Source organism: Myotis brandtii, unplaced genomic scaffold, assembly GCF_000412655.1.
Source record: "Myotis brandtii unplaced genomic scaffold, ASM41265v1 scaffold185, whole genome shotgun sequence".
NCBI lineage: Eukaryota > Metazoa > Chordata > Mammalia > Chiroptera > Vespertilionidae > Myotis > Myotis brandtii.
Window position 1 is genome coordinate 3,784,228 of NW_005356870.1, and position 26,349 is coordinate 3,810,576.

The 26,349-nt window shown below is 38.9% G+C and overlaps 1 protein-coding gene across 1 annotated transcript in view; it reads left to right on the forward strand.

Annotated features, from left to right (window-relative positions):
* The window catches only part of TEX15 (testis expressed 15), a 61,425-nt gene that overhangs the window by 6,473 nt on the left and 28,603 nt on the right, over positions 1-26,349 (forward strand). Inside the window, exons 3-6 of the mRNA XM_014537930.1 lie at positions 1,329-1,494; positions 17,235-17,472; positions 18,424-18,570; positions 20,547-20,709. Of these exons, the coding sequence (XP_014393416.1) occupies positions 1,329-1,494; positions 17,235-17,472; positions 18,424-18,570; positions 20,547-20,709 (714 nt within the window). The remainder of the gene's footprint in view (positions 1-1,328; positions 1,495-17,234; positions 17,473-18,423; positions 18,571-20,546; positions 20,710-26,349) is intronic.

Sequence of the window (26,349 nt, forward strand, 5' to 3'; positions counted from 1 at the left end):
CCTTAACTAATAAAGAATTTTAAAAAAAATGTGAACCAACTATATACTATCGAATCCATTTCACATACAGTGCTACAGTTTGGTTGAAAATAAATACATGGAGAAATAAAGGCTTGCAACCAATCAAAATAAAGCAGGACTGGCTATATTAATATCAGATAAAATAAACTTCAGAGGGACAAAAATGATCAGGGAAAAGATATTGCATAATAATGAAAGGGTCACAGCACTAATAATAACAATCCTAAATGTGTATTTACCAAACAACAGAGCTTCAAAATACATGAAGCAAAATTGATAGAACTGAAAGGAGAAAGGGACAAATCCAGAATGATAAAGACTTTAGCTTTCCTCTCTCAACAATTGATAGAACTACTTATACAGAAAATCAGCAAAGACATAGAACTAAATAGTGTCAGCTAACAGGATCTAATTGACATTTTTACATTACCCAACAACAGAATAAAAATTTTTTTTAAGCTGCCATTTGATACTCAAGATAGTACGATGGGCCATGAAACATATTTTAACACATTTAAAGGAATTGAAGTCATACATATATGTTCTCTGACCACATGCAAACTTGAAATTAATGTTTCCAAGCACATGGAAAGTAAACAGCATATCTCTAAATATTCATGAGATTTCAAGAGAAAATAAAAATAACATTAAACTGAATAAAAATGAAAATGCAACATATCAAAATTTGAGGGACAGAGCATTGCTCACAAATTTATAGCACTAAATACTTATATTAGAGAATGGGAAGGTAATCTAAGTTTCTACCTTAAGAAATTAGAAAAAGAATCTATAATAATAAAAGCGTAATATACAAATCGATCAAACAGCAGAACGCGGCCATGCTATGACACACTGGCGCCAGGCCAGCCAAGGTGGATGCAAAGCGATTGGTCAGGAGGGCCCGCCATCACCCCACGATAGCCCCACAGAGGGAGGCCCAGGCCACCGGCCGGCGGGGCGATCAATCAAGGGGAAGGGGGGAAGTGACAGCAGACATGGGCAGCGCCAGGCCAAGACGGTTGTGGGCGGAGGGCAGGGCCAGCTGCCAGCAGCTGGTAGCCGGGGGAAGCCCAAGTCCCAAGTGCCAGCAGCTGGAGGGAAGCCCTGGTGCTGGCAGCCAGGGGAAGGAAGGCCTACCCTTGCACAAATTTTGTGCATCAGGCCTCTAGTAACATGATAAACCCAAAACAAGCAGAAGAAAGGAAAAATCTCAAGTATTTGATTATTTTGAGTCTTAGATATACAATTGTCATTGTACAAGGATGTAATTTTAAACACAAACCACTTGCCCTTTTCTTTATCTTTAGTTTACTTGTCATCTTGTTTCACCAATACTAGAGAGTATAGTTTCATACAGGACACTCTTAACCAGTGCCGGCTTGATATAAGGTGTGATCTACAGTCGTCATGGCAATTTGGGGATACAAAACTGGTTCATAATAAAGATCTGGAAAACAGTTTTACTTCTAAGAGGTAAGTTACTATGACCTAAAGAAGTTTGAGGTTTCGTTTTGTTTGTTTTTACTATAAAGTCTTCTATGAATTTGTTATTTCTACGATTTGAGGTTTGATAAATATTACTAAGAAAATAAGTACAGATTTTGTTTATTCATTATTTTGTTGCCTTCTTACAGACTTTTGTGATAGTCAAAAGCTAAATGTGAGATTTGATTAGTGAGTTTTATAAGTTAACTAGAGGCCTGGTGCATGATTCGTGCACCAGGGGTCCCTCAGCCTGGCCTGTGCCCTCTCACAATCCGGGACCCCTCAGGGAATATCTGCCTGCCAGCTTAGCGGGAGCGGGCAAACATCCCCTGAGGGGTCCTGAGCACTGCCACTGCACTCGCCAGCCATGAGCCTGGCTTCTGGCTGAGCAGCGCTTCCCTTGTGGGTACGCACTGACCACCAGGCGGGGAAGCTCCTGTGTTGATTGTCTGCCCCCTGGTGGTCAGTGCACATTATAGCGACCGGGTCTTTCTGCCATTCGGTCAATTTGCATATTAGCCTTTTATTATATAAGATTAGCCAGATTTCAGACATTCTTAACTTTTTAATCTTGATAAATTTTTCAGACACATACATCAGCACATTCATTAAGCATCAATTTTGTAGATTCTTTGTGCCTCCTGCTATATAAAACAGCAGTTAAAATATTTAAAAAGGAACTTTTTTTCTTGACTTAACCCTTGAGAGACTGAGCTGATGTTTTTATTAGGCAAGATAATACCTGGCTATTTCCAACTATTCCACTAGAAGCACTATTTTTGACACTTAATTTTTTAAAAGTACACCTTCACTTTTTTGGGAAGGCACATTCCATTATGTTATTTTGATAAGAATCAAAGCATATGGAAAGTTCTCATGGTAAACATTTTGTATTTATAGGTATAGGTTTTCTGTGAACAAAACTTAGTTTAGTTTTTTCATTATCTGAACTTGCCTCCTTCACCAATTTGCATTTATCTTAAAAGTTGATGGATCCATCCTTAGAATTCACTTTGAAATGTTGGGGTTTCTTTTTTGTTTTAGAATCAATTCCTCTTGACTCAGACCTGTTGTCCCACTTAGTGGTTTTTGGGGAGAACTTATGGGAATGATAGAATTAGTTGATGGTATATTCTTTTCATCTAAAAATCCCAGTTTTGAGCAAAAGTAAAATGGAGTGGATATATCCTACCTCTTGCAGATAGAAATAACAGTATCATCAAAAATGAATTTTTGGCATTGTTTCTTGATTTTGGTTCTTTTAGGAATTTAATAATTTTGTTCTTTTTCATAATGTCCCCACCACCATCACCACCATGCAACATTTTATTTTCAACCTGTTATTTCTCCTTGTGAATGTTACAGAAAAGTTAGAACAGCTACCCAACAATTCAAGACATGTTAGACATTCTAAATGACCAACAGGTATAGGATACATTGATTTCTTGCCTAATTAGATAAACTCACTTGTTTCCGATAGAACTTTATACTGGTTTTATAGAACTAACCACAATACATTGGTTTTGTCTCATTTCCCTACTACATTGTGAGTTTCATTTTATTTGTTTCTGTGTTCATAATATGAAACAGTCTGGCAAAACAGTGGGCACTTAATTATTAAATTAGGTTGAATTTTTATTTAACCTAACCTAATTTTATATGTTAAAAAAATGAATGATAGGAAGTTCCCTTAAGCAAGCAGTAAGGCACAGGTAGAAAAGAAAAACAAAATGGAAAATAAATAAGAATGGTTAACAGAATATAGTGGGGCCTTGACTTATGAGTTTAATTCGTTCCGTGACGGAGCTCGTAACTCAAATTACTCGTATGTCAAATCAACAGTGAACGAGTGAGACACGTGATGCTGGGCTGATGTTGTGGCGTTCACTGTGACGTTCGCTGCACCAACTAGCAGTGGGGTATCTGAAGCTGGCTCATAACCCGAATTTTAGCTCGCAACTCAAAGCAAAAAATCGGCCGAGAGACGGCTCGTATCTTGAAAAACTCGTTAGTCGGGACACTCGTAAGTCAAGGCCCCACTGTAATAGAATGAAAAAAGAAAGTATTAATAACATTGGTTGCCTCTGGCTTTTCTTTTTATCACTTCCCTTAGAGGAATTTATAAATTTGTGGTCTCAGCAAAAGAAAGTTGCTACAAAAAGATACCAATCTCCACTTCTTATCTACATGCCATCTACCACTTACTAAATGTGAAAGCAGCAAGAACACATTAATCAAATATCTATGTATTCAATCATTCATTAAACAATTGAGTGCCTACCATTTCAGAGGTTACAGTTGACCCTTGAACAATATTGGGGTTGGGGCACTGACCATCCTACAGTTGACACTTCTCATACATGGATCCCCAACTGCAGGTGGAAAATACTGTCTTTGATATCCTTAGAGAAAAATGTTTTCTCCTCAGCCTTAAAGAATTTACATTCTAGTGGAGAAAATGTTCAGCAAAGTATAATGTTATAATAAAGATATAGGTGTACAGCCCTAACCAGTTTGGCTCAGTGGATAGAGCTTCGGCCTGCGGACTGAAGGGTCCCAGGTTTGATTCCGGTCAAGGGCATGTACCTTGGTTGCGGGCACATCCCCAGTTAGGGGTGTGCAGGAGGCAGCTGATCAATGTTTCTCTCTCATCGATGTTTCAGATTCTCTATCCCTCTCCCTTCCTCTCTGTAAAAATCAATAAAATATATTTTAAAAAAAGGTATAGGTGTACAGATGAGGTATTGATTATTCTTCCTAAAAGTCTTGAGAGATATTGTGAAGAATTAGGAAACTTGAGCTGGTCTTAATGGGTAAAAAAGAAACTGAATTATTAAGTCCATTACCTTATTTATATCAGTTTGATCCTTTTTTGTTTTATAATAACTTACCTTTAAACATCATCTATGCTAATAAAAGGATAATATTCAAATTAATCATCACTCTGTGACAGAGATGGCGGCGCCAATAGCCACAAAGATGGAGGCGCCGGCCGGGGCCATGGAGCTGGCCGGAGCGGCGGGAGGCGGCTCCAGCCAGGTGCAAAGGCAGGAGACAGCTCCAGCCCCGAGCGAAGGCAGGAGGTGGCTCTGGCCCGGAGCAAAGGTGGAAGGCAGCGGCCAGAGTGAAGGCCTGGGTTCTGGGTGCCTGAGGGAAGCCAGTGCCGGCAGCCAGGGGAAGGAAGGCCTATTCTTATATGGATCTTCGTGCATCGGGCCTCTAGTAAATATTCCAGCCAGGTGCAAAGGCAGGAGACAGCTCCAGCCCCGAGCGAAGGCAGGAGGTGGCTCTGGCCCGGAGCAAAGGTGGAAGGCAGCGGCCAGAGTGAAGGCCTGGGTTCTGGGTGCCTGAGGGAAGCCAGTGCCGGCAGCCAGGGGAAGGAAGGCCTATTCTTATATGGATCTTCGTGCATCGGGCCTCTAGTAAATATATAAAAGGACATCATTTCAAAGGTTGTCAGTACCCAGCTTGATGCTGTGGTTAAATTTCTACTTGACATCTCAATTTACATCCATTCCTGGTGAGTAGTCTGAGCATGGTTAGTTTTATTCACTTTATTTATGATTTCAAGAGTTGGCAGAGCCAAATCAGTTTGGGCCAAGTGACACTCTGAGAACAAATTGGCTTGGGGTGTTGGGTGCGGAAGAGCTCGGGAAAGAAAAACCAGTTTGCTGTGAACAAGGAAGCTTGTTGCTGCAGCCACTGATAGCACTCTTGGAATAAGAAGAGACTAATGATGTTTGGGTACCCTAAAGCTGAGAACAGCAGAACAAAAAGGTAGAAAAAAAAATCTGAATTCTTAACATCTGAGCTATGAAATCATCAACCCTGATAAAGGCTGCCTGATTTCTGAATTTCTTGTTATAAGAAGTTAACTTATGTTTAAGCCAGTTTGAGTGGGTTTCTTCTGTACTTGAAGTTGCTACAGGCACCTCTCACAGACACCAGAGAGGTGTTTCCAGCCGGCTCCCTGAGTCAGAGGGAGAGAGCTGTCCCCATCTCGGTTCTTGTCTTCTCATATGAATGAATTCAAGCAAGTGACTCCAGATAACTGCGTTGTGTTAAAGCAAATTTATTAAGAAAGTAACTTATTAAGAAAATAAAACATGCAAATTTATTAAAGGAGCAAAGCAAGCAAATCTATTATCTATATATATATATAAAAGCCAAGCGACCAGAACGACCGGTCGCTATGACATACACTGTGGCCCCAACCGCCCACAGGCCCTCCCCCTCGCCAGCCTGGACCCCACCCATGCATGAATTCATGCACCGGGCCTCTAGTCTGACATAAAGTGCCAATGGGCTCTCTCAGCTAATCTGAGGAGTGAGTGGGGTGGAGGTTTCTGCCTTATGTACTTTTCTGTCTATAGATTTAATTCCTCTACTGAATATCTTGGTACAGATTAATTTTCAGGGTCCCCCTTTTACTTTGTTGTGGCTTTCCCAGAATTTGTGAGAAGCACCTGGTCGCTTTTCTGTTTAGGGAGTGGGGTGAGATAAGACTGCACTCTTCCTTCCTCTCCCTCCTCTCTCTGTTGTCTTTTAGTAATTTCAGGGTGATTTAAGCTTTGCATTCTTTGGTTGTATTAAGATTCCTCCTCCTATCTCCCTTCTTTTCACCCTCCTTTCCTGCATTCTTTGGAGACACATTAACCATTTACTCTCAAGTGTCCTTGCTATTATTTCAAGCTGGCTGCAGGCTGCCAAACTGTTTGGCCTTGTTTAAATTTCTTGTCTGTCTCCCTATTCCTCCTGCCTTGGAATTTTTCCAGCTTCTTACTATCCTATAACAAAGTCAATAGCATTCCAACTGATATTGAAGGGAAAGGCATACTAGTATAAGAGATTCTAGAATACGGATTTAATCTAGAAAGAGGTCAAAAAGGAAACCCACTGTTCCCAGATGGAAAGTTCGTGATATTCTCTTATACTTTAGGACACAGACATATATGGCTGTGGTTTGGGGGGAAATTGTACAAAAAGAATTCAGGGTGTTGAAGTGCTTTGTCCATTTTCTGCTTAGATCCAAGAAGCCTTAAAATTTCACATCTGGTCAAAAAGAGCCTTTCTGCTTATGGCCTAGTTTTGTTACACAATTTACCAGGTGACGGAAAAATATGCAGGAGTACCCAGAGATACTGGAAAAATCCATTTCTTTTCAAATGTTTCACATGTACTAGTACAGTGACTCAGGGGTCAGTTCTCCAAATCCTGAGCAAACCAATATGGAGGAAGGTCTCCCTTTATACCCTTTGGTTTCTTTGTCCCCCAAATATGGATGGAACTTCCGGACCTTTCCCAGGCTTTGCAAGAAGCCCCCTGTGTTGGCCTGGCCTGGTGCCAGCGCTGATAACCCCCTCCAGGGGTTGTGTATTTTTCATGGTTTATGGCCTCTGTAAAAATGGGAGTACTTAGGTAAACAGGTCTTGCAAGACCAGGTTGTGGAGGAAAGGGGCAGTGATTAATTATAGGCTATCAAGAATGTACATTAGGTTACTGGCACAGATTCAGATTGCTAGCCCCTCCAAAAATGTCTTATTTTCCCCATCAGTTTCACAGATCACCTTTGCAAAATTAACTTGAGGAAAGGAATTAATTTTTTCCAGAGTTAATGTGAATGGGAGTTTAAAAGGAAAGACTTAATGGGAGATAAGTATGCCACAAAGCACAAATATATTGCCTTCTACCTTTCCCACATACCCCCTTTTGAGCTCTTTCTAGCTGGTAAGTGAAATTATTCAAGTTTTTATAGTAAAGATATATTTTAAATGCAGTTTGGGAGAAGAAACTGATAGTATCAAATTGGAATAGGTAAGGGCCACTCCAAATGCAAGGCCATGGGGGATGGAAAGGTTTGAGAGGCTTGTTGCCAGGAGACAAATTGCTAATCACAACCATTGTCTAAACAAGGTTTTGCTGTGGTTACTAGCTTCTGGAATTTTGAGGGCAAAGAATTCTAGCTACTTCTTTTTAAAAGGATATACTTTGTGCTAAATAAGGGCCACTTAACACTGACCATTTTTGTGTCGTTCTTCACTTTTCAGAATTTATAGTTACCCTAATTTTTCCTCCATCAGTGTATTTTGGGTAGATAATTTTGTAGCCATTTATTGCCTAATGTTGACTATATGGATCTATATCCACACCTGTTGGAAATGAAAGCATATTACTCACATTGTGGATCTGAAGTTAACTGCAGTAACTGGATGACACATTGGCTTATTCCCTTTTGTGAAGTGGATGAAGGTGTTTGGTGTGAGCATGAGCGTTTTGAAAGTATATGTGTTAGAATAGTGTGTATAAAGAGTAATCAAATGAGTAGACTGTGATCTCCCTAATAATTCTAAATCATCTTACATACTTAGAAAAAACTATTCTTTGTCCCATTCCCCTTGTCTTTATTGGCTTACTGTTATCCAAGTCTGTTCACTATCTTAGGTTAAACAAAAACTTTCACTGTTAAAGTTTTCTTAAAAAGAAAGGTTTTATTGAGCCAGTGCTCTCTAGAAAAGGACCAAATCCTGGGGCATAAAGTCTAAACCTCCAAGCAGCAGGGCTAGATAGAGAAAACAACAGTGCCTGCCATGCTGGAGTTGATGGGCTTTTTAATACACCAGGTAGGCTGAAGAAAAAATGTAAGTTGTTTTGAAAGCTGTATGAGGGGGATTCAGCCTACCTTTGCTGGCTTTAAAGATGGAGGAAAGGTGTTCCTGAGCCAAGGAAAGCAGGTAACTTCTAGAATTTGGGAACAGCCTTCAGCTAACAGCCAGCAAGGAAACGGATATCAGTCCTCCAACTCTAAGTAACTGACTTGTGCCAACATGAGATAGATCCTCCCTTAGAGCTTGAGAAAGAAACGCAAACCCAGATGATACCTTGATTTTAGCCTAATGAGACCCATATTGGGCTCATGACCTACATAACTGTAAGATAATGAATTTGGTTTGTTTAAATCCACTACACTTCTGGTAGTTTTGTGGGGGGTTTTTTTGTGGGGGGGTGTTTATTTCACTTCTGGGAGTTTTTTACAGCAACAATGGAAAACTAATACACTACCTTTTGAGTGAGTTAGAAAATTTCCCTTTTTCACAGATTTATTAAAATACTAGAGCAGCGATTCTCAACCTGTGGGTCGCGACCCTTTGGCGGTCGAACGACCCTTTCACAGGGGTCGCCTAAGACCATCCTGCATATCAGATATTTACATTACAATTCATAACAGTAACAACATTACAGTTATGAAGTAGCAATGAAAATAATTTTATGGTTGGGTCACATCATGAGGAACTGTATTTAAAGGGCCAGAAGGTTGAGAACCTCTGTACTAGAGGATCAATGCAAGAGTAGGCCTGCCTTCCCCCGGCTGCCAGCACTGGCTTCCCTCACAGCCCCGGCTTCATCCGGAAGGTCATCTGGAAGGACGTCTGGTCTAATTAGCACATTACGCTTTTATTATTATAGATTGCCAAATATTTACAACAGTGAGGTTAGGTAACACATTCTTTACCTCACCTAATTACCACTTTTTTGTTATAATGAGAACATTAAAGTTCTCTCGAGGATATGTCTTTATTGATTTTATTGTTTTAGAGAGAGGAAGGGAGGGGGGTGAGAGAAAAACATTGATGTGAGAGGGAAACATTGATTGGTTTCCTCCCATACGTACCCTGACTGTCAGGGATCAAACCCAAAACTTGGGTATGTGCCCTAACTGGGAATCAAACCCTTGACCTTTCAGTGTATGGGATGATGCTCCAGTCAACTGAGCCACACCAGCAAGGGCTAAAGCTCTATTCTTACAGCAACTTTCAAGTTTACAATTCAGTATTGTTAACTATAGTTGCCATCATGTAACTTAGATCCTCAGAACTTATAACTGAAAGTCTGTACCTTCACCAACATTTTCCCATTGCCCCCACTCCTCAGGCTCTGACAACCACCATTCTACTCTGTTTCTATGAGTTGGATGTTTTTAGATTCCACATATGAGATCATAATGGTATTTGTCTTTTCTCTTTCTGACTTATTTCGCTTGAAGGAATGCCCTCAAGATCAATCTGTGTTGTCAAAAATGGAAGGATTACCTTTTTTATGGCTGGATAATATATCATTGTATGTGCAGTATAACACATTTTCTTTATCAGTTCATCTGTGGATGGACATGTAGATTATTTCCATGTGGTGGCTATTGTTAATAATGCCAAAATGAACATGGTAATGCAGATATTTCTTTGAGATAGTGATTTCATCTTCAGATACGTACTCAGAAGTGGGATTGCTGTATCATATGGTGGTTCTGTTTTACTTTTTTTTTTTTTTTTTAAGAATTTCCATGTTGCCCTAGCTGGTTTGGCTCGGGACAGAGCATCGGCCTGCAGACTGAAGGGTCCTGGGTTCGATTCCAGTCAAAGGCAAATGCTCAGGTTGGGGGCTCGATCCCCCATAGGGGCTGGCAGGAGGCAGCCAATCAATGATTCTCTTTCATCATTGATGTTTCTATCTCTCTCCCCTCTCCCAACCTCTCCGAAATCAATAAAAGTATATTTTTAAAAATTCTCTGCCTGTTTTTTATTCAGAGAGTCTGTGTTTTTGCCATTGAGTTGTATGTATCCCTTATGTATTTTTGATATTAACCTCTTAAATCAGATAAATGGTTTGCAAATATTTTCCCCATTCCAGTTTGTCTTTTCCTTTTATCAGTTGTTTCTATTTGCTGTGCAAAAGCATTTTAGTTTGAGGTATTCCCACTTGTGCTTTTGATGTCATACCAAAAACATTTTTGCCAAGGCCATTGTCAAGGAGGTTTTTTCCTTTGTTTTCTTCTAGGTGTTTTATGGCTTCAGGTCTTACCTTTAGGTCTTTAATCCATTTAGAGTTAATTTTTGTGAGTGGTATAAAATAGGGATCCATTCTTATTCTTTTGCATGTGGATATCCATTCATTGAAGAGACTACCCTTCTCCATTGAGTGTTTGTGGCTCCCTTATCAAATAATAGTTGACAGTATTTGCATGGGTTTATTTCTATGCTCTTGATTCTGTTCCATTGGTTTATGTGTGTTTTATGCCACTCTATACTGTTTTGATTACTGTACCTTTGTAATATAATTTAAAATTAGAAAGTGTGATGCCTTCAGCTCTGTTCCTTCTCAAGATTCTTTGGTTATTCAGAGTGTTTTGTAGTTCCATACAAATTTTAGGATTTTCTGTTCTATTTCTATGAAAAATGCCATTGGAAATTTGATAAAGATTGCATTTACTCTTAATATGGTTTTGGGTAGTATTGACATTTTATCAATATTAACTCTTCTAACCTATGAACATGGGATATCTTGCCATTTTTTTGTGTGTTTTCTTCTATTTCTTTCATAGGTGTCTAATAGTTTTTGGTTTATAGATCTTTCACCTCCTTGCTTAAATTTATTCTTAAGGCCCTAGCTGGTTTGGTTCAGTGGATAGAGCGTTGGCCGGTGGACTGAAGGGTCCTGGGTTCGATTCCGTCAAGGGCACATGCCTGAGTTGTGGGCTCGATCCCCCCGGGGGAGCATGCAGAAGGCAGCCAATCAATGATTCTCTCCCATCATTGATGTTTCTGTCTCCCTCTCCCTCTCCCTTCCTCTCTCTAAAAAAAAAAATCAATAAAACATTTTTTTAAAAAATTTATTCCTAAATATTTTATTGGTTTTGGTGTTGTTGTAAATGCAATTACTTTGTTTTTCAGATACTTCATTAGTGTATAAAATTGTTAGTGCAGTGATTTTTTTATGTTGATTTTGTACCTTGGAACTGAAACATGGGGTTTGGAGTGCAGACTTCTCATGGGTTCTTGTCCAACAAAGTTGAAGAATAAATTTGTGGGCTAACATATTTCTTTAATAAAAATGTAGAAGTGCCCTAACCGGTTTGGCTCAGTGGATAGAGTGTCGGCCTGTGGACTGAAAGGTCCCGGGTTCGATTCCGGTCAAGGGCATGTACCTGGGTTGCGGGCACATCCCCAGTAGGAGATGTGCAGGAGGCAGCTGATCGATGTTTCTCTCTCATCGATGTTTCTAACTCTCTATCTCTCTCCCTTCCTCTCTGTAAAAAATCAATAAAATATATTCTTTAAAAAAATGTAGAAGTTTATTGGAAGCATATACAAACTTCATCTGGGCAGGGGTGTCCCCAAAGGGGACCCCCTGGGGAGGGGTCCCCAAATGGGAAAAGCCTGCTCACTTGCTCTCTCTCTAATGGGAAAAAATCCAAAATCTGTAATCTGAAAATCTGCTGAATCTCTTTGTCTCCAGGTTTATAAAGTCTGCAGTTCTTTGTCTCTTCATGACCCTTTCTAATTGGACCCTTACCTTAATTTAGGATGCCCATGCTTTCCTCATTGGTCACTCTACTACATAGTATCAGTTTTTGAAGTCTAAACCCCATATAATGCCCTCTACTTCCTCTCCCCCTTATTTTGCAACATTATCCATCTTATCTGTTCAGGTTGGAGTTGCTTTTGATCTCCCTTATGGCTCTCTCTCAGATGTCCTGGCAGAATGTGTTTTATTACCTCTTATGGCTCTCCAGCTGCTCAGGTCAGGGCTGCTTTTTTTATTATTGTTTAAAGTATTACATGTGTCTCCTTTTTCCCCCAATTGACCCCCCCTCAACCACGCCCATCCCTGAGGGAGGGCTGCTTTTAATTGCTCAGGCCTGAAATGGCTCCATCCTCCCTGGACCACCCCCCCCTTTCCTGTCTTCCTAATTAAGTTAGCTAGCTAACCCTTATCAAAACTTTACTGAATTTGTTTATTGGGTCTAACATTTTTTGGTAGTCTTTAGGTCTTCTTTCTATATAGGTCATCTGCAAAAAAAGACAGTTTTATTTCTTCCTTTTGGATTTGGACGCATTTCATTTATTTTTCTTGCCTAATTGCTCTGGCTAGGACTTTTAGTACTCTGTTGGACAAAAGTAGTGAGAGTAGGCATCCTTGTCTTTTTCCTGACCTTAGAAGAAAAGTTTTCAGCTTTTCACCATTGAGTATGATGTTAACTGCTGACTTTGTGCTTAGTTCTTCTTTTACTAGTTTCTTAAAGTGTACAGTTAGATTTATTTGAAGCTTTTTTTCCTAATGTAGGCATTTATCACTATAACATTCCCTCTTAACACTGCTTTTGCTGCATCGCATAAAGTTTGGTATATGGTGTTTCCATTATCCTTTCAATATGTTTTTTAATTTCCCTATTGATTTCGTCTTTGAATCATTGTTTGTTCAGGAGTGCATTGTTTAATTTCCTCATATTTATGACTTTCTAAGTCTTCCTCCTGTTATTGATTTCTACTTTCATACCCCTGTGGTCTCTGATTGGAGTACCAAAACAGGTCCTTCATGTAGTACTCCCGACGGCTGGGGAAGCTGGTCACTCGCCCTGCTCTCCCTTTCCCAGCAAGAGGAAATTACCTCGGGAATTCTTTCTCAGCACTGGACGATGCCAGCTTGGGGGAATGAGATGATTCAGGCATATGAAGCTTTCATCCTACCCTTTTTGTGTAGTTATTCTCTAGTGTTTTGTGCCACTGTGTTGCTGAAGTTTATTAAGTGGACTCTAGAGCTCTACTAGAGCTGCTTTTATTTGTGGATAGCTGTCTAATTATTGATCTTTGTTGAGGCCAGAGACTGAGGTCTTCTACTTCACCATGTTTGTGACATCACTACTCTTTTTTTTTTTAATCCTTACCCAAGGATACATTTACTGACTTGAGAGAGAGAGAGAGAGAGAGAGAGAGAGAAATATCAATCTGAGAGAAACATCAATTGGTTGCCTCCCATATGTGCCCAACTAGGGATTGAACCTGCAAACTTTTTAGTTTGATGTTCCAACCAACTGAGCCATCTGGCAGGGCCACCTCACCAGTCTTGAATCAAACTTTTCTTTCTTATTTAAACTTTGTTAAATCCCAATTTCTCTTAACTGCTGATGCTTCATTTCATGTATTACACTTTCTTCCAGTTGCACAATGATCACTTATCATCAGCAATTTGATGTATTTGAAAACAATTAAGTGTCCTTTCAAGCTTTCCAAAGTCAATTGCATTCTCTTTAACTATTTCCTAAAAAAAGAAAAAAATACTTAATTTGAATTGAATGCTTTCTTTCATTCTCTCCTCTCTGCACCACCAGTAGCTGCATAACCAGTAGCTGTAGTTAAATAGCATTCTTTTGTTTCCAATTAAACTTGGAGATAATGATACTTCTGGTATTTCATTTACTCATACAAATTATCCATTTCCAACTATACAAGTTTTCTTTGGAACCTATTATGTAACATAATTAACTGTGACATAGGCATTCTATTTGAGGCACTTACACCTTGTACTCTGTTGTAGTTGGTTTCAGTAGCTAGACATCATGGTAGCACAGTTATAAGTTCATGGTCTTCCAAAAGACATCCAAGATTCTAATCCTGTCTCTATCACTCATTTGTTCTGTTATGTTAACTTATATGTAACTTCTTTATCAATATAAGCTCTCTTATATAAATCTTTTATACTTATTTACTTAATATTTAATAAAATAGTGGTTTAAAAATAATGACCAAGGGGGGCAGGGGCAGGGGTAGAATAGAGGCTGGTCAATGGGAGGTAAAATGGGGACATCTGTAATACTTTCAACAATAAAGATAAATTTTTAAAAATTAACATAAGTCAGACCCAGAATCAATTAAAATAAAGTTAAGGTAAAGGTAAAATAAAGTTAAATTCAACATTTAAAAAATAATAATAATAATAGCCCTAGATGATTTTGCTCAGTGGATAGAGCATCGGCCTGCAGACTGAGGGGTCCCAGGTTCGATTCTGGTCAAGGGAACATGCATGGGTTGCGGGCTTGATCCCCAGTAGAGGGTGTGCAGGAGGCAGCCGATCAATGATACTCTCTCATCATTGATGTTCCTACCTCTCTCTCCCTCTCCCTTCTCTGAAATCAATAAAAATATTTTAAAATATAAATAAATAAAAATAATGACCAACCCACAATCAAGAGTATATCTACCTACGAAGTTAGCACTTGAGCACTAGATTGTATGGAAAGTTCAACTCCAGAGCTTAAAGTGTGTGTAAGGTTCAGGGGCTGACAAATTGTGACATTTACTGGTATTCCTCATTAGCATTGATGCATAAAAACATGAGAAAACATTTTTGGAAAATTATTCTTAACTCTTATCTAGTTTTTATACTTAAGATAATATAAATACCCTATTAGCATAGACTCTGATGGGTGTTAATGTCTCTTAGTAATAGAGCACTTTGTATGTAGTAGTTATTCATATTCTTATCTGATTACATGTTACTATAAACACAAAAGACTATTTAGATTCATTTTACCTATCATGTCTGAAATGGAGGTCTTGAAACTCAGAGCTTCTGTCACTTGACAAGCTGACATAGATTCTATTTTTGAGTAACTGCAAAAAGTCAACCTTTTACAAAACTTTTTTAGACCTAGAAATAGTTCTAAAGTCTAATTCTTTATTGGTCATTTTTATTATCTAAGTCATATTTAGTCCTAATTTTTTCCCAATGTAATTCTGAAAACTACAAAGAACTTCTTATTAGTATTATTACCAATACAAAACTCCAGAGAACATTTTCTACTTTAGTTATACGGGTTTTTGGACCCCTGGATCAGATCTTTGTTGATTTTTTTTTCCATTCTATTCAGTCCCTTAAAGAGGACATAATGTTTAGCCAGTAAGATGACTAGATGACACAAAGAATTATTCAGCCCAAAATATCAGCGGTACCACTGTTGAGAAACCCTGCTGTGTAAGGAAAAGCCTTACCCATTATATTTCAGTTTCCTCTCTCCTTCCCATTCTTTGTGCTAGTGTTTAGTGTTTTCATGTGGGAAAACATTCTGAGTAAATATCTGGAACCTTCTAGGCCAGCAGTTCTCAACCTGTGGGTTGCGACCCCTTTGGCAGTCGAATGACCCTTTCACAGGGGTCGCCTAAGACCATCCTGCATATCAGATATTTACATTATGATTCATAACAGTAGCAACATTACAGTTATGAAGTAGCAACGAAAATAATTTTATGGTTGGGTCACAACATGAGGAACTGTATTTAAAAGGCCCAGAAGGTTGAGAACCACTGTTCTAGGCAGTCCTTCCAGGCATTGCTCAGAAAGTTAATGTTTTTCCAGATCCCAAGAAAAATCAGTTGAGGAATTGGTATTACAAAACGTGTTATAATACTTCTGTGAGATTTAAACTTTAACAATCAACATAGAGATCTTAGTGTTTCACAGAATCTACTGATGTCATCTTGAAAGCAAGATCAGGAAGTGATGACTCGTGGAATTGAAAGTTAAGGTTGACATTCCCAGGAACTGAGAGAAAAGTGGTCATGATCTAATCAATTCGTCTTGATTGTAACTGTTGCCATGTGTTTTGTAGCCCTGTTTACTATTAATGATGAGTCATTCTTGCAAATAAAATAAATATTAATATGCTAATATGCATAATATACTTTACGTAAATTCTGTGAGTGGTATTGAGGAAATAACAAATATTGGTAGCTTGTGGTTTTCACGATCAATTTTTCTTTTGTGGTATACACATTATTTTCTAGGTCCTGTAGGTTCTGCATTGTTGATAATCATTTGGTATCACATTTCTGTCCCAGTGATGAACTGCTGCCACATAAACAAGCCATATAGAACTCCCTATCTAATCTGCCAATTGAAGGGGGATGGTATTTTTTTAAGTGATTCTTGATTGTAGTCAGAATTTCAAGAGTACCTGTAGTTTAGATTGTAATCTTTTCTGAGGATGATTTGTCTTACTACTAAGATAGGGGTCTGTAATCAAATTCTCGCTTATTTCTGCCAGCTGTTATCTTAGATCCCTGAAGAATGGGATTCCCTAATAATTGACCATATATATGTGTATGTGTGTATGTGTCTCTCTATATATATGTATTTAAGAAATGCATATCCTTTCCTCCATAACACAAATAAGTAAGAATTCGAGCTCTGGAACTTAATGGACAAAGTTAGCATATACAATTTCAACTCTGTTACTTTGCTACTTTGGCAAGTTTCAACTCTTTGAACATCATATTCCTCATTTTAAGAATGTGTATAACAGCCCTGACTGGTATTGCTAAGTAGTTAGAGGATCAGCCCGAGCACCAACCGGTTGCCAGTTCAATCCCCAGCCTGGTCGAGGCTCCTGAGGGAGGCAACCAATCGATGTGTCTCTCTCACATGGATGTTTTTCTCTCTCCCTCTCCCCATCCCTTCCTCCCTTCCTTCCACTCTCTCTGAAAAGCAATGGAGAAAATATCCTCAGGTGAGGATTTTTTTTAAAAGGTGTATAACAATAATAGTATAATAATAACAATAGTAATTCAGTGTTGGAGGAGTTGAGAACAAATGACAAAACGCATGTAAAGTTTAAGTCTTAACAGTGTTGGGCATATTAGCAGCATTCAGGAAATGCTAGCCCTTATTAACACTAGCCTAAACAAAATAGAGTTTATAACTTCTACTTGAATTTCTAACTACTTCTTGAATTTCTTCCTTAGATGACTTTCAGCCTAACTTGTTTCCATAGGACACTGTCACCTCTGAATGTCATCAATAATTGTCTTGTTTTCTGACTGTCGCAAGCTGGAATGTTTATTTTCTACTTAAAAATTCTATTGTTCTTCTCATTTAACTACGTGTTGTTTGTTTTGCTTTAGGACAGAGATGCGTGAGAATGGAAGACATGGCAGAGAACTAGAAGAACAGTTCTGCTTTTTATCACTTCCTCAGAGGGATGTGGCTGAGATATATAAGAAGGGGATAAGTACCAAAACGTCTACATTGAAGATATTAGGAAATCCTCTTCTTGGAGTTTATGTGTTTAGACATGTTGATGTTGCCTTGAATTATGCTCATAGTAGAAGCATTAATGTAGAAAGTATTATAATTTTTAAGGTAGGTAGCCTATAACAAATATTAAATATTATATTCAGTCTGTTTTAAATTGACCTGAACATATGAATTATTATTAGTGTTTTTAGTTACATTATGTAAAACAAATAATAATTATATTTATTACTGTCATCATTAGCATCATTCAAAATTTCCACCTATCTGACTCTAGTCGGGTGTGCAGCATAAACTAAAACTCCAAGTAAGCAAAGGCAGCCTTTATCATCTTGGTCTTCCCAGTGTATTTTTTTTCTTCCCTAATTGATCATCTTTCTTTCTCTTGTTCAGACCACAATTAATGTCAGAATATTTTAAATGTCCTTCCTCAAAACATTGATTAGAATTATTCTGGCTTACACTAAAGTTCTAAACTCTTATTGCTTATTTTAGTTAATAGTATTATAAAATGCTAATTTTTTAGTTTGGATAATTTTGCCATGCTTATGTAAGATGTTAACATTAGGAAAAGCTGGGTACAGGTCTACGGGAACTCTGAACTGTTTTTCAACTTTTCTGAAAGTCCAAAATTACTCAAAATTGAAAACAGTAAATCTTATAGTCAAATCTTAAGCATCAACACATTGGTTAAGATATACTTTTTGGTTAATTGCAGCTTTGCCAGGATGACTAAAATCACGGAAGCTAGGCAGGATGCTCAGTTGTGTAACTTAGGATGTGTGTATATTCATGTAAAATCATTGGTTCATTTGGTATACTTTCTTACATTTTTAGACCTCAACTACTATCAAATTCATAGGCATCATTTATTTTTACATTAAAAAGTAATACATGCTAATTTTACAAAATTTGGAACATACTAAAAAGCTCCAAAAAGCTCTTTCATACTTCTTGCTTTAAAACAGAGCTTGCTTCGCAACTCTCTGTGTATGACAGTTTAAAGTGTTTTGGTGTATTTTTACAGACCTTCTTTTTGCCTTTTTTTTTTTTTTTAAGGTTCTCTTTGGAAAAGTGAAGAAAATTCAGCCTTCAGTGGATAAAAACAAAGTTTCTTTGGATCCTTGTCCTAACTTTGATTGCCATATGTCGAAAAATATACCTTCTCTGAAAGATACCATTGAGCTACAAGCCTACAATTCAGCAGTATGTTAATGTTTTAGTTCATTTGACTACTTGAAAGTCACATGTTTCACATTGTATGATACAAGACTTAAAATAACTTCCCAAAATACTAAAGGAAAATCCCTTAATTCATTTAATATAATATGATCTTAAATAAATAAATAGTGAAAGATGTTTTAATACTTACCTGAGAATTTTAGTAGAAACATTTTCAGATTTATATTTAACTTTGTTCAAAGTATAGTGTCTGCCTTTTTGAAAAAATCCTCACCTGAGGATATGCTCCATTGATTTTAGAGAGAAGGGAAGGGGGAGAGAGAGAGAAACAACGATTGCTTGCCTCCTATATGATGATTGAACCCTCAGCCTTTCAGTATATGGGACAATGCTCCAACCAACTGAGCCATGCAACCAGGGCAAAGTACAGTGTCTGCTTTTATTTAGATGTTCCATAGATTAATTTCTGTCTTGCAAAGAATGCAAACAAGGCTATTTTGAAATAATGTTACTGATTCTTAGTACTTTACAAAAGGAGAAATGACTTTTATATTGGTCATTACATGTGAAATGATAATTTTCTGTCCTGTATTGCTGAGACAGTAGAACTTTAATCTTCTGTATAAGATTAAATTATATAGTACATATAATGTATAAACATACATATGATTAAATGAAGTTAATCTTCTAGAAATCCTATATAACAAAAGCCTAATATGCAAATTGTCCCCTCGGGCGGTCGTTCGACCAGGAGTTTGACCGCTCGCTATGACGTGCATTGACCACCAGGGGGCAGTGTGGAACATGGCGGGCGTTGGCGATGCGGGATGCGGTGCCTGGGCTGGGGGCTGTGACTTCTCGCCGGCTACCTGGGGGCAGGGGTGACAGGGTCAGAGGTGTGGTGAGAATGCAGGGTGTCCGCTGAGCTCACTCTCACTCTCCCTGCTACCCTCCCCCAGGGATGCCAGGGCTCACGCACCAGGGAAGCCCCTGTGCTCAGGTACTAGGCGCCCTCGAGGAACCACACCCCCCCCCCGCCCCCGTACCTGTGCATCCTCCTCCAGGTGACGCAGGAGCTGGTCTGTGAGGCCAGCCGAGAGAGAGTACACTGCCCACCTGGCTTCTGTGCGGCGCCGCTGGGCAGTCCAGAAGCCCATGCTGCATCCCGGCCTGCTGTGTCCGGCAGCACTCACCACATCTCCACATGGGCACTTGGGCACCGTGACTCAGGTGGAGGGGAGTGCGCAGGGGCCTGGGGCCCCAGGTGCTGCCCAGGGCCCAGGGGTCAGCTGGGACCTGCCCTTCCACACCAGACGCTTAACGCTTTGATCGCTGGCCAGGCCTAGGAACCACACCCAGGCACAAATTTTGTGCACTGGGCCTCTATTACAGCGGTTGCCAACCTTTCGAACCTCATGGATCAGCAGTGGTCCATGGACCACCGGCTGGCAACCACTGCTCTAGTATAAATATATGCTCCCATATGTAAAATGCATTAAGCTATGCTTATTTTTCTAATTAGCTTTAAAATATATATATCATTGATTGGCTGCCTCCTGCACGCCCCCTACTGGGAATCGTGCCCCCAACCCAGGCATGTGCCTTTGACCAGAATTGAACCTGGGACTCTTCAGTCTGCAGGCCAACTCTCTATCCACTGAGCCAAACCAGCTAGGGCCCTAGTTAACCTTTCCAACCAAATAAAATATGGTATAGTATTCACAACACACGCAAAACAAACTTTGAATGGAAAAATACTTTTTAAAACATACTGTGTCTGCTTCTGCTAGCATTGGTAGCTTACCAAGGAAAAAAATATTTGGTGGGGGGAAAAATTCATACATCTTAACAAAAAAAAAAAAGGTTGAAGAAAATACGAAGAGGGGTGGTATATGGAAACATGAATAAATAGAATTATGCAGTTATATAGTTTTTTTTAATATGAGCTTATTCAAGTCTTAAAATTAATCAGCATAAAAATGTTGTTCTTTATTTTTCAGGTATACTTCTATGAATACAGTGAATTTTCAGAACCAGTAGATAAGCCTAGGCAGTGTCTTCCATATGCAATAGTCACAGTAAAATTTATTGGTCAAAAAGTAGGTAATGGACACCTTATGACATCTTTGAGATTCCTTTCAACAGGATTTCCTAAGAGGGCTGGTAAGATACATATATTATTCTGCTTCAGTAGTTAGTATTTGTGCTGGTCTTACAACTTTTGGATATTATATTTTAATACATTATTAATCTCTAAGCAAAATAGTTGTGCTTTATTTTCAATTTCTGTATTGCTGAATTTTTGTGGCTTTTGTTCAGTATATTTGTGTGATTCTTCCATGTTGATGTATATCTGTAGTATTTTCATTCAGATGTGTACATACACACATTATTCCATTTTCTTTTCTTTTTTTTTTTAATATATTTTATTGATTTTTTACAGAGAGGAAGGGAGAGAGATAGAGAGTTAGAAACATCCATGAGAGAGAAACATCGATCAGCTGCCTCCTGCACACCTCCCACTGGGGATGTGCCCACAACCCAGGTACATGCCCTCGACCGGAATCGAACCCGGGACCTCTCAGTCCGCAGGCCTACGCTCTATCCACTGAGCCAGACCGGTTTCGGCATTATTCCATTTTCTGACTATACACTATTCCTCTGGGGATATTTAGACACTTTCTAGTTTTATTCATATTCCAGACATTGCTATTTTAAACATTCATGTTAAGTGTCTCAGTGCATATATGTGCAAGAGATTTTCTGTAGAGTATACAACCACATCAGGAATTTGCAAGGTAATTCAAAGATGATGTCAGTTTTCAAAAGTGGTTGCATCATGTTACACATTTACATCCTTAACAATACATATACCTAAAAAAAGTTTGTTTCTGCTAGCCTAGTGAGTGTGATATGTTATTACTATCACCTCTAAAAGAAACACTGTGCCCTTTAAAAGCTATCATGTCCCTTTCCTTTCATTCCCTCTACCCATAAGCAATCATTAATTTGCTTCTGTATATATATATATATTTGTCTTTCTGGCATTTTATGTAAGTGAAGTTAAATATGTAGCCTTTTGTGACTGGTGATTTTCACTTACCAGTGTTTTTCCAAGTTCTTGCATGTTGTAGTATGTATCAGTACTTCATTCCTTTTTATGCAATAATGTCCCATTGTATAAATATACTACATTACATTTATCCATTCATCAGCTAATAGACTTTTGGGTTGTTTCCATTCTTTGACAATTATGAATAATTCTGCTATGAACGTTCTTGTACAAGTTTTGGTGTAGACCAATGTTTTCATTTTATTTTGGGTATATAGCTAAGGAGTGGAATTGCTGGGTCATATGGTACTCTGTATTAACCACTTGAGAAATTGCTATACTCTTTTCCAAATTGGCTGCACCATTTATATTCACACCAGAAGTGTATGAGGGTTAAGGTTTTTCTGCTTCCTTGTTAAAACATGCTATTATCTGACTTTTTAAAAATATTTTTATTGATTTCAGAGAGGAAAGGAAAGGGAGAGAGAGAAACAACAATGATGATAGAGAATCATTGATTGGCTGCCTCCTGCACACCCGCTATTGGGGATTGAGCCCACAACCCAGGCATGTGTCCTTGACCAGAATCGAACCCGGGACCCTCCAGTCTACAGACAGACGCTGGTGTAACTTATCCACTGAGCCAAACTGTCTAGGGCCATTATCTCATTTTTTAAAATTACAGCCATTCTAATGGGTCTGAAGTGAAGTTTTCAGGGTTAAATTTTACACTCTTATTGAATTTATTCCTAAGTATTATATACTTTTTTATCCTGTTGTAAATAGAATTATTTTCTTAGATTCATTTTTGTATTGTTCATTGTAGGTATATAGAAATACTGTTGATTTTTGTGTGTCCTTCAACCTTGTTTATTTCAATATTAGTTCTAGGAGTTTTTAGTGGTTTATTTATACAAGGTCAGGCCATCAGCAAATAGAGATGGTTTTACTTCTTTCTTTCCAATTGGATGACTTTTATTTCTTTTTCTTTCCTAATGGATTGCCAGTGTTATGTTTAATAGAAGTTCATTTCTTGTTCCAGAATTTGGAGGTAACGCTTCCATCTTCCACTGGTATGATGTTAGCTATGAGGCTTTTTTGATGCCCTTTATCATGTTGAGCAAGGTCCCTTCTTATTCCTAGTTGTCAAGTGTCTTTATCATAAAAGGGTGTTGGATTTTTTTCAGATGCTTTTGCTGGGTCTTATTGAAATCATCATGTTTTTATTCTTCACCCTGTTGCTGTAGTATATCACAGTAACTGATTTTCAGATATTAAGCAGATCTTGCATTCCTGGGGTAAATCCATTTAGTACTCTAGGTATAGCATTTTACATGTTGCTGGAATCTATTTGCTGTTCATTTGTTGACCTTTGTGTCCGTATTCATAAGAAATATTGATCTATAGTTTTCTTACGATGTCTTTGTCTGGTTTTGGTATGAGAGTAATATTGGTCTCATAGAATGATTTAGAAAGTTTTCCTTCCTCTTCCATTTTTTGGTGAAGAGTTTGTGAAGAATTGACATTACCCCTTGTTAAAACATTTGTTACACCTTACTAGTGAAGCCATCTGGGCATGGGCTTTTCCTTATGGATAGTTTTTATTATTACCAATTCATTGTCTTCACTTATTATAGGCCTATTCAGATTTTATGTTTCTTCTTTTATCAGTTTTGGTGGTTTTGTCTTTGTAGGAATTTGTCTATTTAATCTAATATGTCTTTTTTTGTCTTAATTTATTGGCATACTGTTGTTCATAGTATTTCTTATAGTACTTTTTATTTCTGTATGGTTAGTAGTAATAGCCTCTCATTTGTATTCTAATTTGAATCTGTTGTCTGTTTTCTCTTGGTCGCTGAAGGTTTGTCAATTTTTTTATCTTTTCAAAGAACCAACTTTTGGTTTCATTGATTTTTTTTTTCTTTTGCTGATTTCCTCTCTAATCTGTATTTGTTTTCTTCCATTTGCTTTAGGTTTAGTTTGCTCTTCTTTTTCTGGTGTCTTAAGGTAGAAGGTTAGGGTATTGATTTGAAATCTTCTTTACTGAAATCTTCATGACAATATATGTATTTATAGCTATAAATTTACTATAAGTACTGTTTTAGCTGCATTCCATATGTTTCAGTATGTTGTGTCTTTATTTTCATTTATCTGAAAGTATTTTCTAACATCCCTTTTGATTTCTTATTTAACCCAAATGCTTTTTAGAAGTATGTGGTTTAACTTCTGTGTATACATAAATTTCCCAATTTTTTCTGTTGATTTCTAATTTCATTCCATTGTGGTTGGAGAATACAGTTTGTATTATTGTATTGTTTTACATTTTTCTGAGGTTTGTTTTGTACCCTAGCAGATGGTCTATTTCGGAGAACGTTCACTTAAGAAGAATGGGTATTTTGCTGTTGTTGGATAGTGTCCTATAGATGTCTGTTAGGTCTATTTGGTTTATAATTTGCTCAGTTTTCTAGGTGATCTTCTGCCTAGTCATTCTGTTCACATTGTCCCTCAGTTATAAGGCTTAAAATTGAGACAATAATTATCTTTCCCCTACCTCTACTCCAGCCCATCCATAGTCTTACAGCTTATCCTATATCATAAAGAACTAATATGCTAATTAGACCAAACAGTAGAACGACCATCAGGACGACCTGCCGGACGAAGCCAGGGCTGCGAGGGCCAGCCGAGGCTGTGAGGGGCTGTGAGGGCCGAGCCCCTTGCACAAATTTCGTGCATCGGGCCTCTAGTTACTTTAATAAAGGAAGATATCTGTCAGGATGATAAACTTTGAGGAATACCTGTACTAAGCCCAAATTCAAGGCTGTATGTGTTGGTCATCACCATACTCCTCTCCCTCTAGAGCAGTGGTTGCCAACCTTTTGGATCTCATGGACCACCAGTGGTCTGCAGACCACCAGTTGGCGACCACTGCTCTGGAGTACTCTAGACTTTTGCCATCCTGTACAGTAGCCATTAGTTACACGTGGCTATTAAAATTGAAGTTAGTTAAAATTAATTAAGATTTTAATTTCTCAGTTACACCAGGCATAACTGAGACATATTTCAAGTGTTCAGTAACCACATGTGTTTATTGGCTAAAATAATGGATAGCACTGATAAAGAACATTTCCATCATCACAGAATATACGGTACTAATAACTATTTGGTAGTTTACTTCATTGATTGTAATTTCATTTTGTTACAGTTTCTTATATTATTGAAGTTGTTGAGTTTGTTCATTTTTCATGTGTTAGTGAGAATTCCAAATATTATACAATTAAAATGACTTTATTAAGTTTAAACAACTAGCAATTAAAGTTCTACTGCTTATAAACTGTGATCTTGGGCAAATCACTTTAAATTTCACTTCCTCACCATTAACATAGAAATGCTGTGAAGATTAAGTGAATGAATGTGCATAAAGACTTAGAAAAACCATACTTGGCATTAATCACTTTGTAAGTTACTAACATTATGTATATGTTAATATACATTTCGCATACATTAAGAAATTGAGATCATTATTGAGAAATTGAACCTTGTGATTAGGTTTCTTTTCCCATGTTGGTTTGTATTACTCTATCTTATGTTTTTTATTTTACTTTTCAATTACACTTTACATTAATATTATTTTAAAACTAGAGGCTCGGTGCACAGATTCGTGCACTGGTGGGGATGTGGCCTGCGGGGATCAGCCCGCTGTGGGTGCAGCGCTCATCCTGGTCAGCCGAGTGGCTGTGGACCTGCCCTCTGAGCAGCTGCTGAATGAGGAAATTAGTCTGAGCTGCTATTTCAGGGTAATGTCTTGGGTAAAGGTGTGTTCTATGTCCTGGAGGAACCTGGCGAAGAGCTTTGCACCCTAAAGCCACTCGGTAAATGTCCTTGAAGTGTGATGCCAGGAAGGTGACACCATTGGGGATGTTCAGGACAGCCGTGCTCCAGGATCCTCAACCAACAGGACAGCCTCCCCGGGGGGTCCACAGTCATGTCCCCTCTTGCCATCTACCTATGCCAGGTCCCTGCGCTCTTTCTAGAACACACCTTAGAGGGCCTGCATCAGCTGGTGGGGTCAGGCCAGAGTCTGGATTATCTCAGGTATTTGATATGTACAGAGACTTAGCCTCACTCTGGGCCTACTAGCGGCTGCTCCCACTGTGGGGGAAGCTCCTGCATTGAATGTCTGCCTCCTGGCGGTTAGTGTGTGTCATAGCAACTGGTCAACTGGTCATTCTGGTCCTTCTGCCGTTTGGTCACTGGGCTTTTATATATATAGATAGACTAGAGGCCCGAAATTTGTGCACGGGTAGGGTCCCTAGGCCTGGCCAGCAATCAGCCAATCTGTGGGGTGACCGGCAGGGCAATCGGGGGGCCCTACTGGCACCCACCTTGGCTGGTCTGGGGCCAGCAGGCTGGGGGCAGCTCCTGCATTGAGTGTCTGCCCCCTCGTGGTCAGTGCACATCATAGTGACCAGTCCTTCCACCAGTCATTCCACCAGTCGGTCAATTTGCATATTAGGCTTTTATTATATAGGACTAGGGGCCCGGTGCACAAAAATTTGTGCACTCGGGGGGGAAGGGGGGGGGTCCCTCAGCCCGGCCTGTGCCCTCTCGCAGTCTGGGACCCCTCGGCAGATAACGACCTGCTGGCTTAGGCCTGCTCCCGGGTGGCAGAGGGCAGGCCTAATCCCTAGGTGCAGCCCCTGGTCGGGCTCAGAGCAGGGCCGATTGGGGAGTTGGGGCACCGCCCCCTGTCA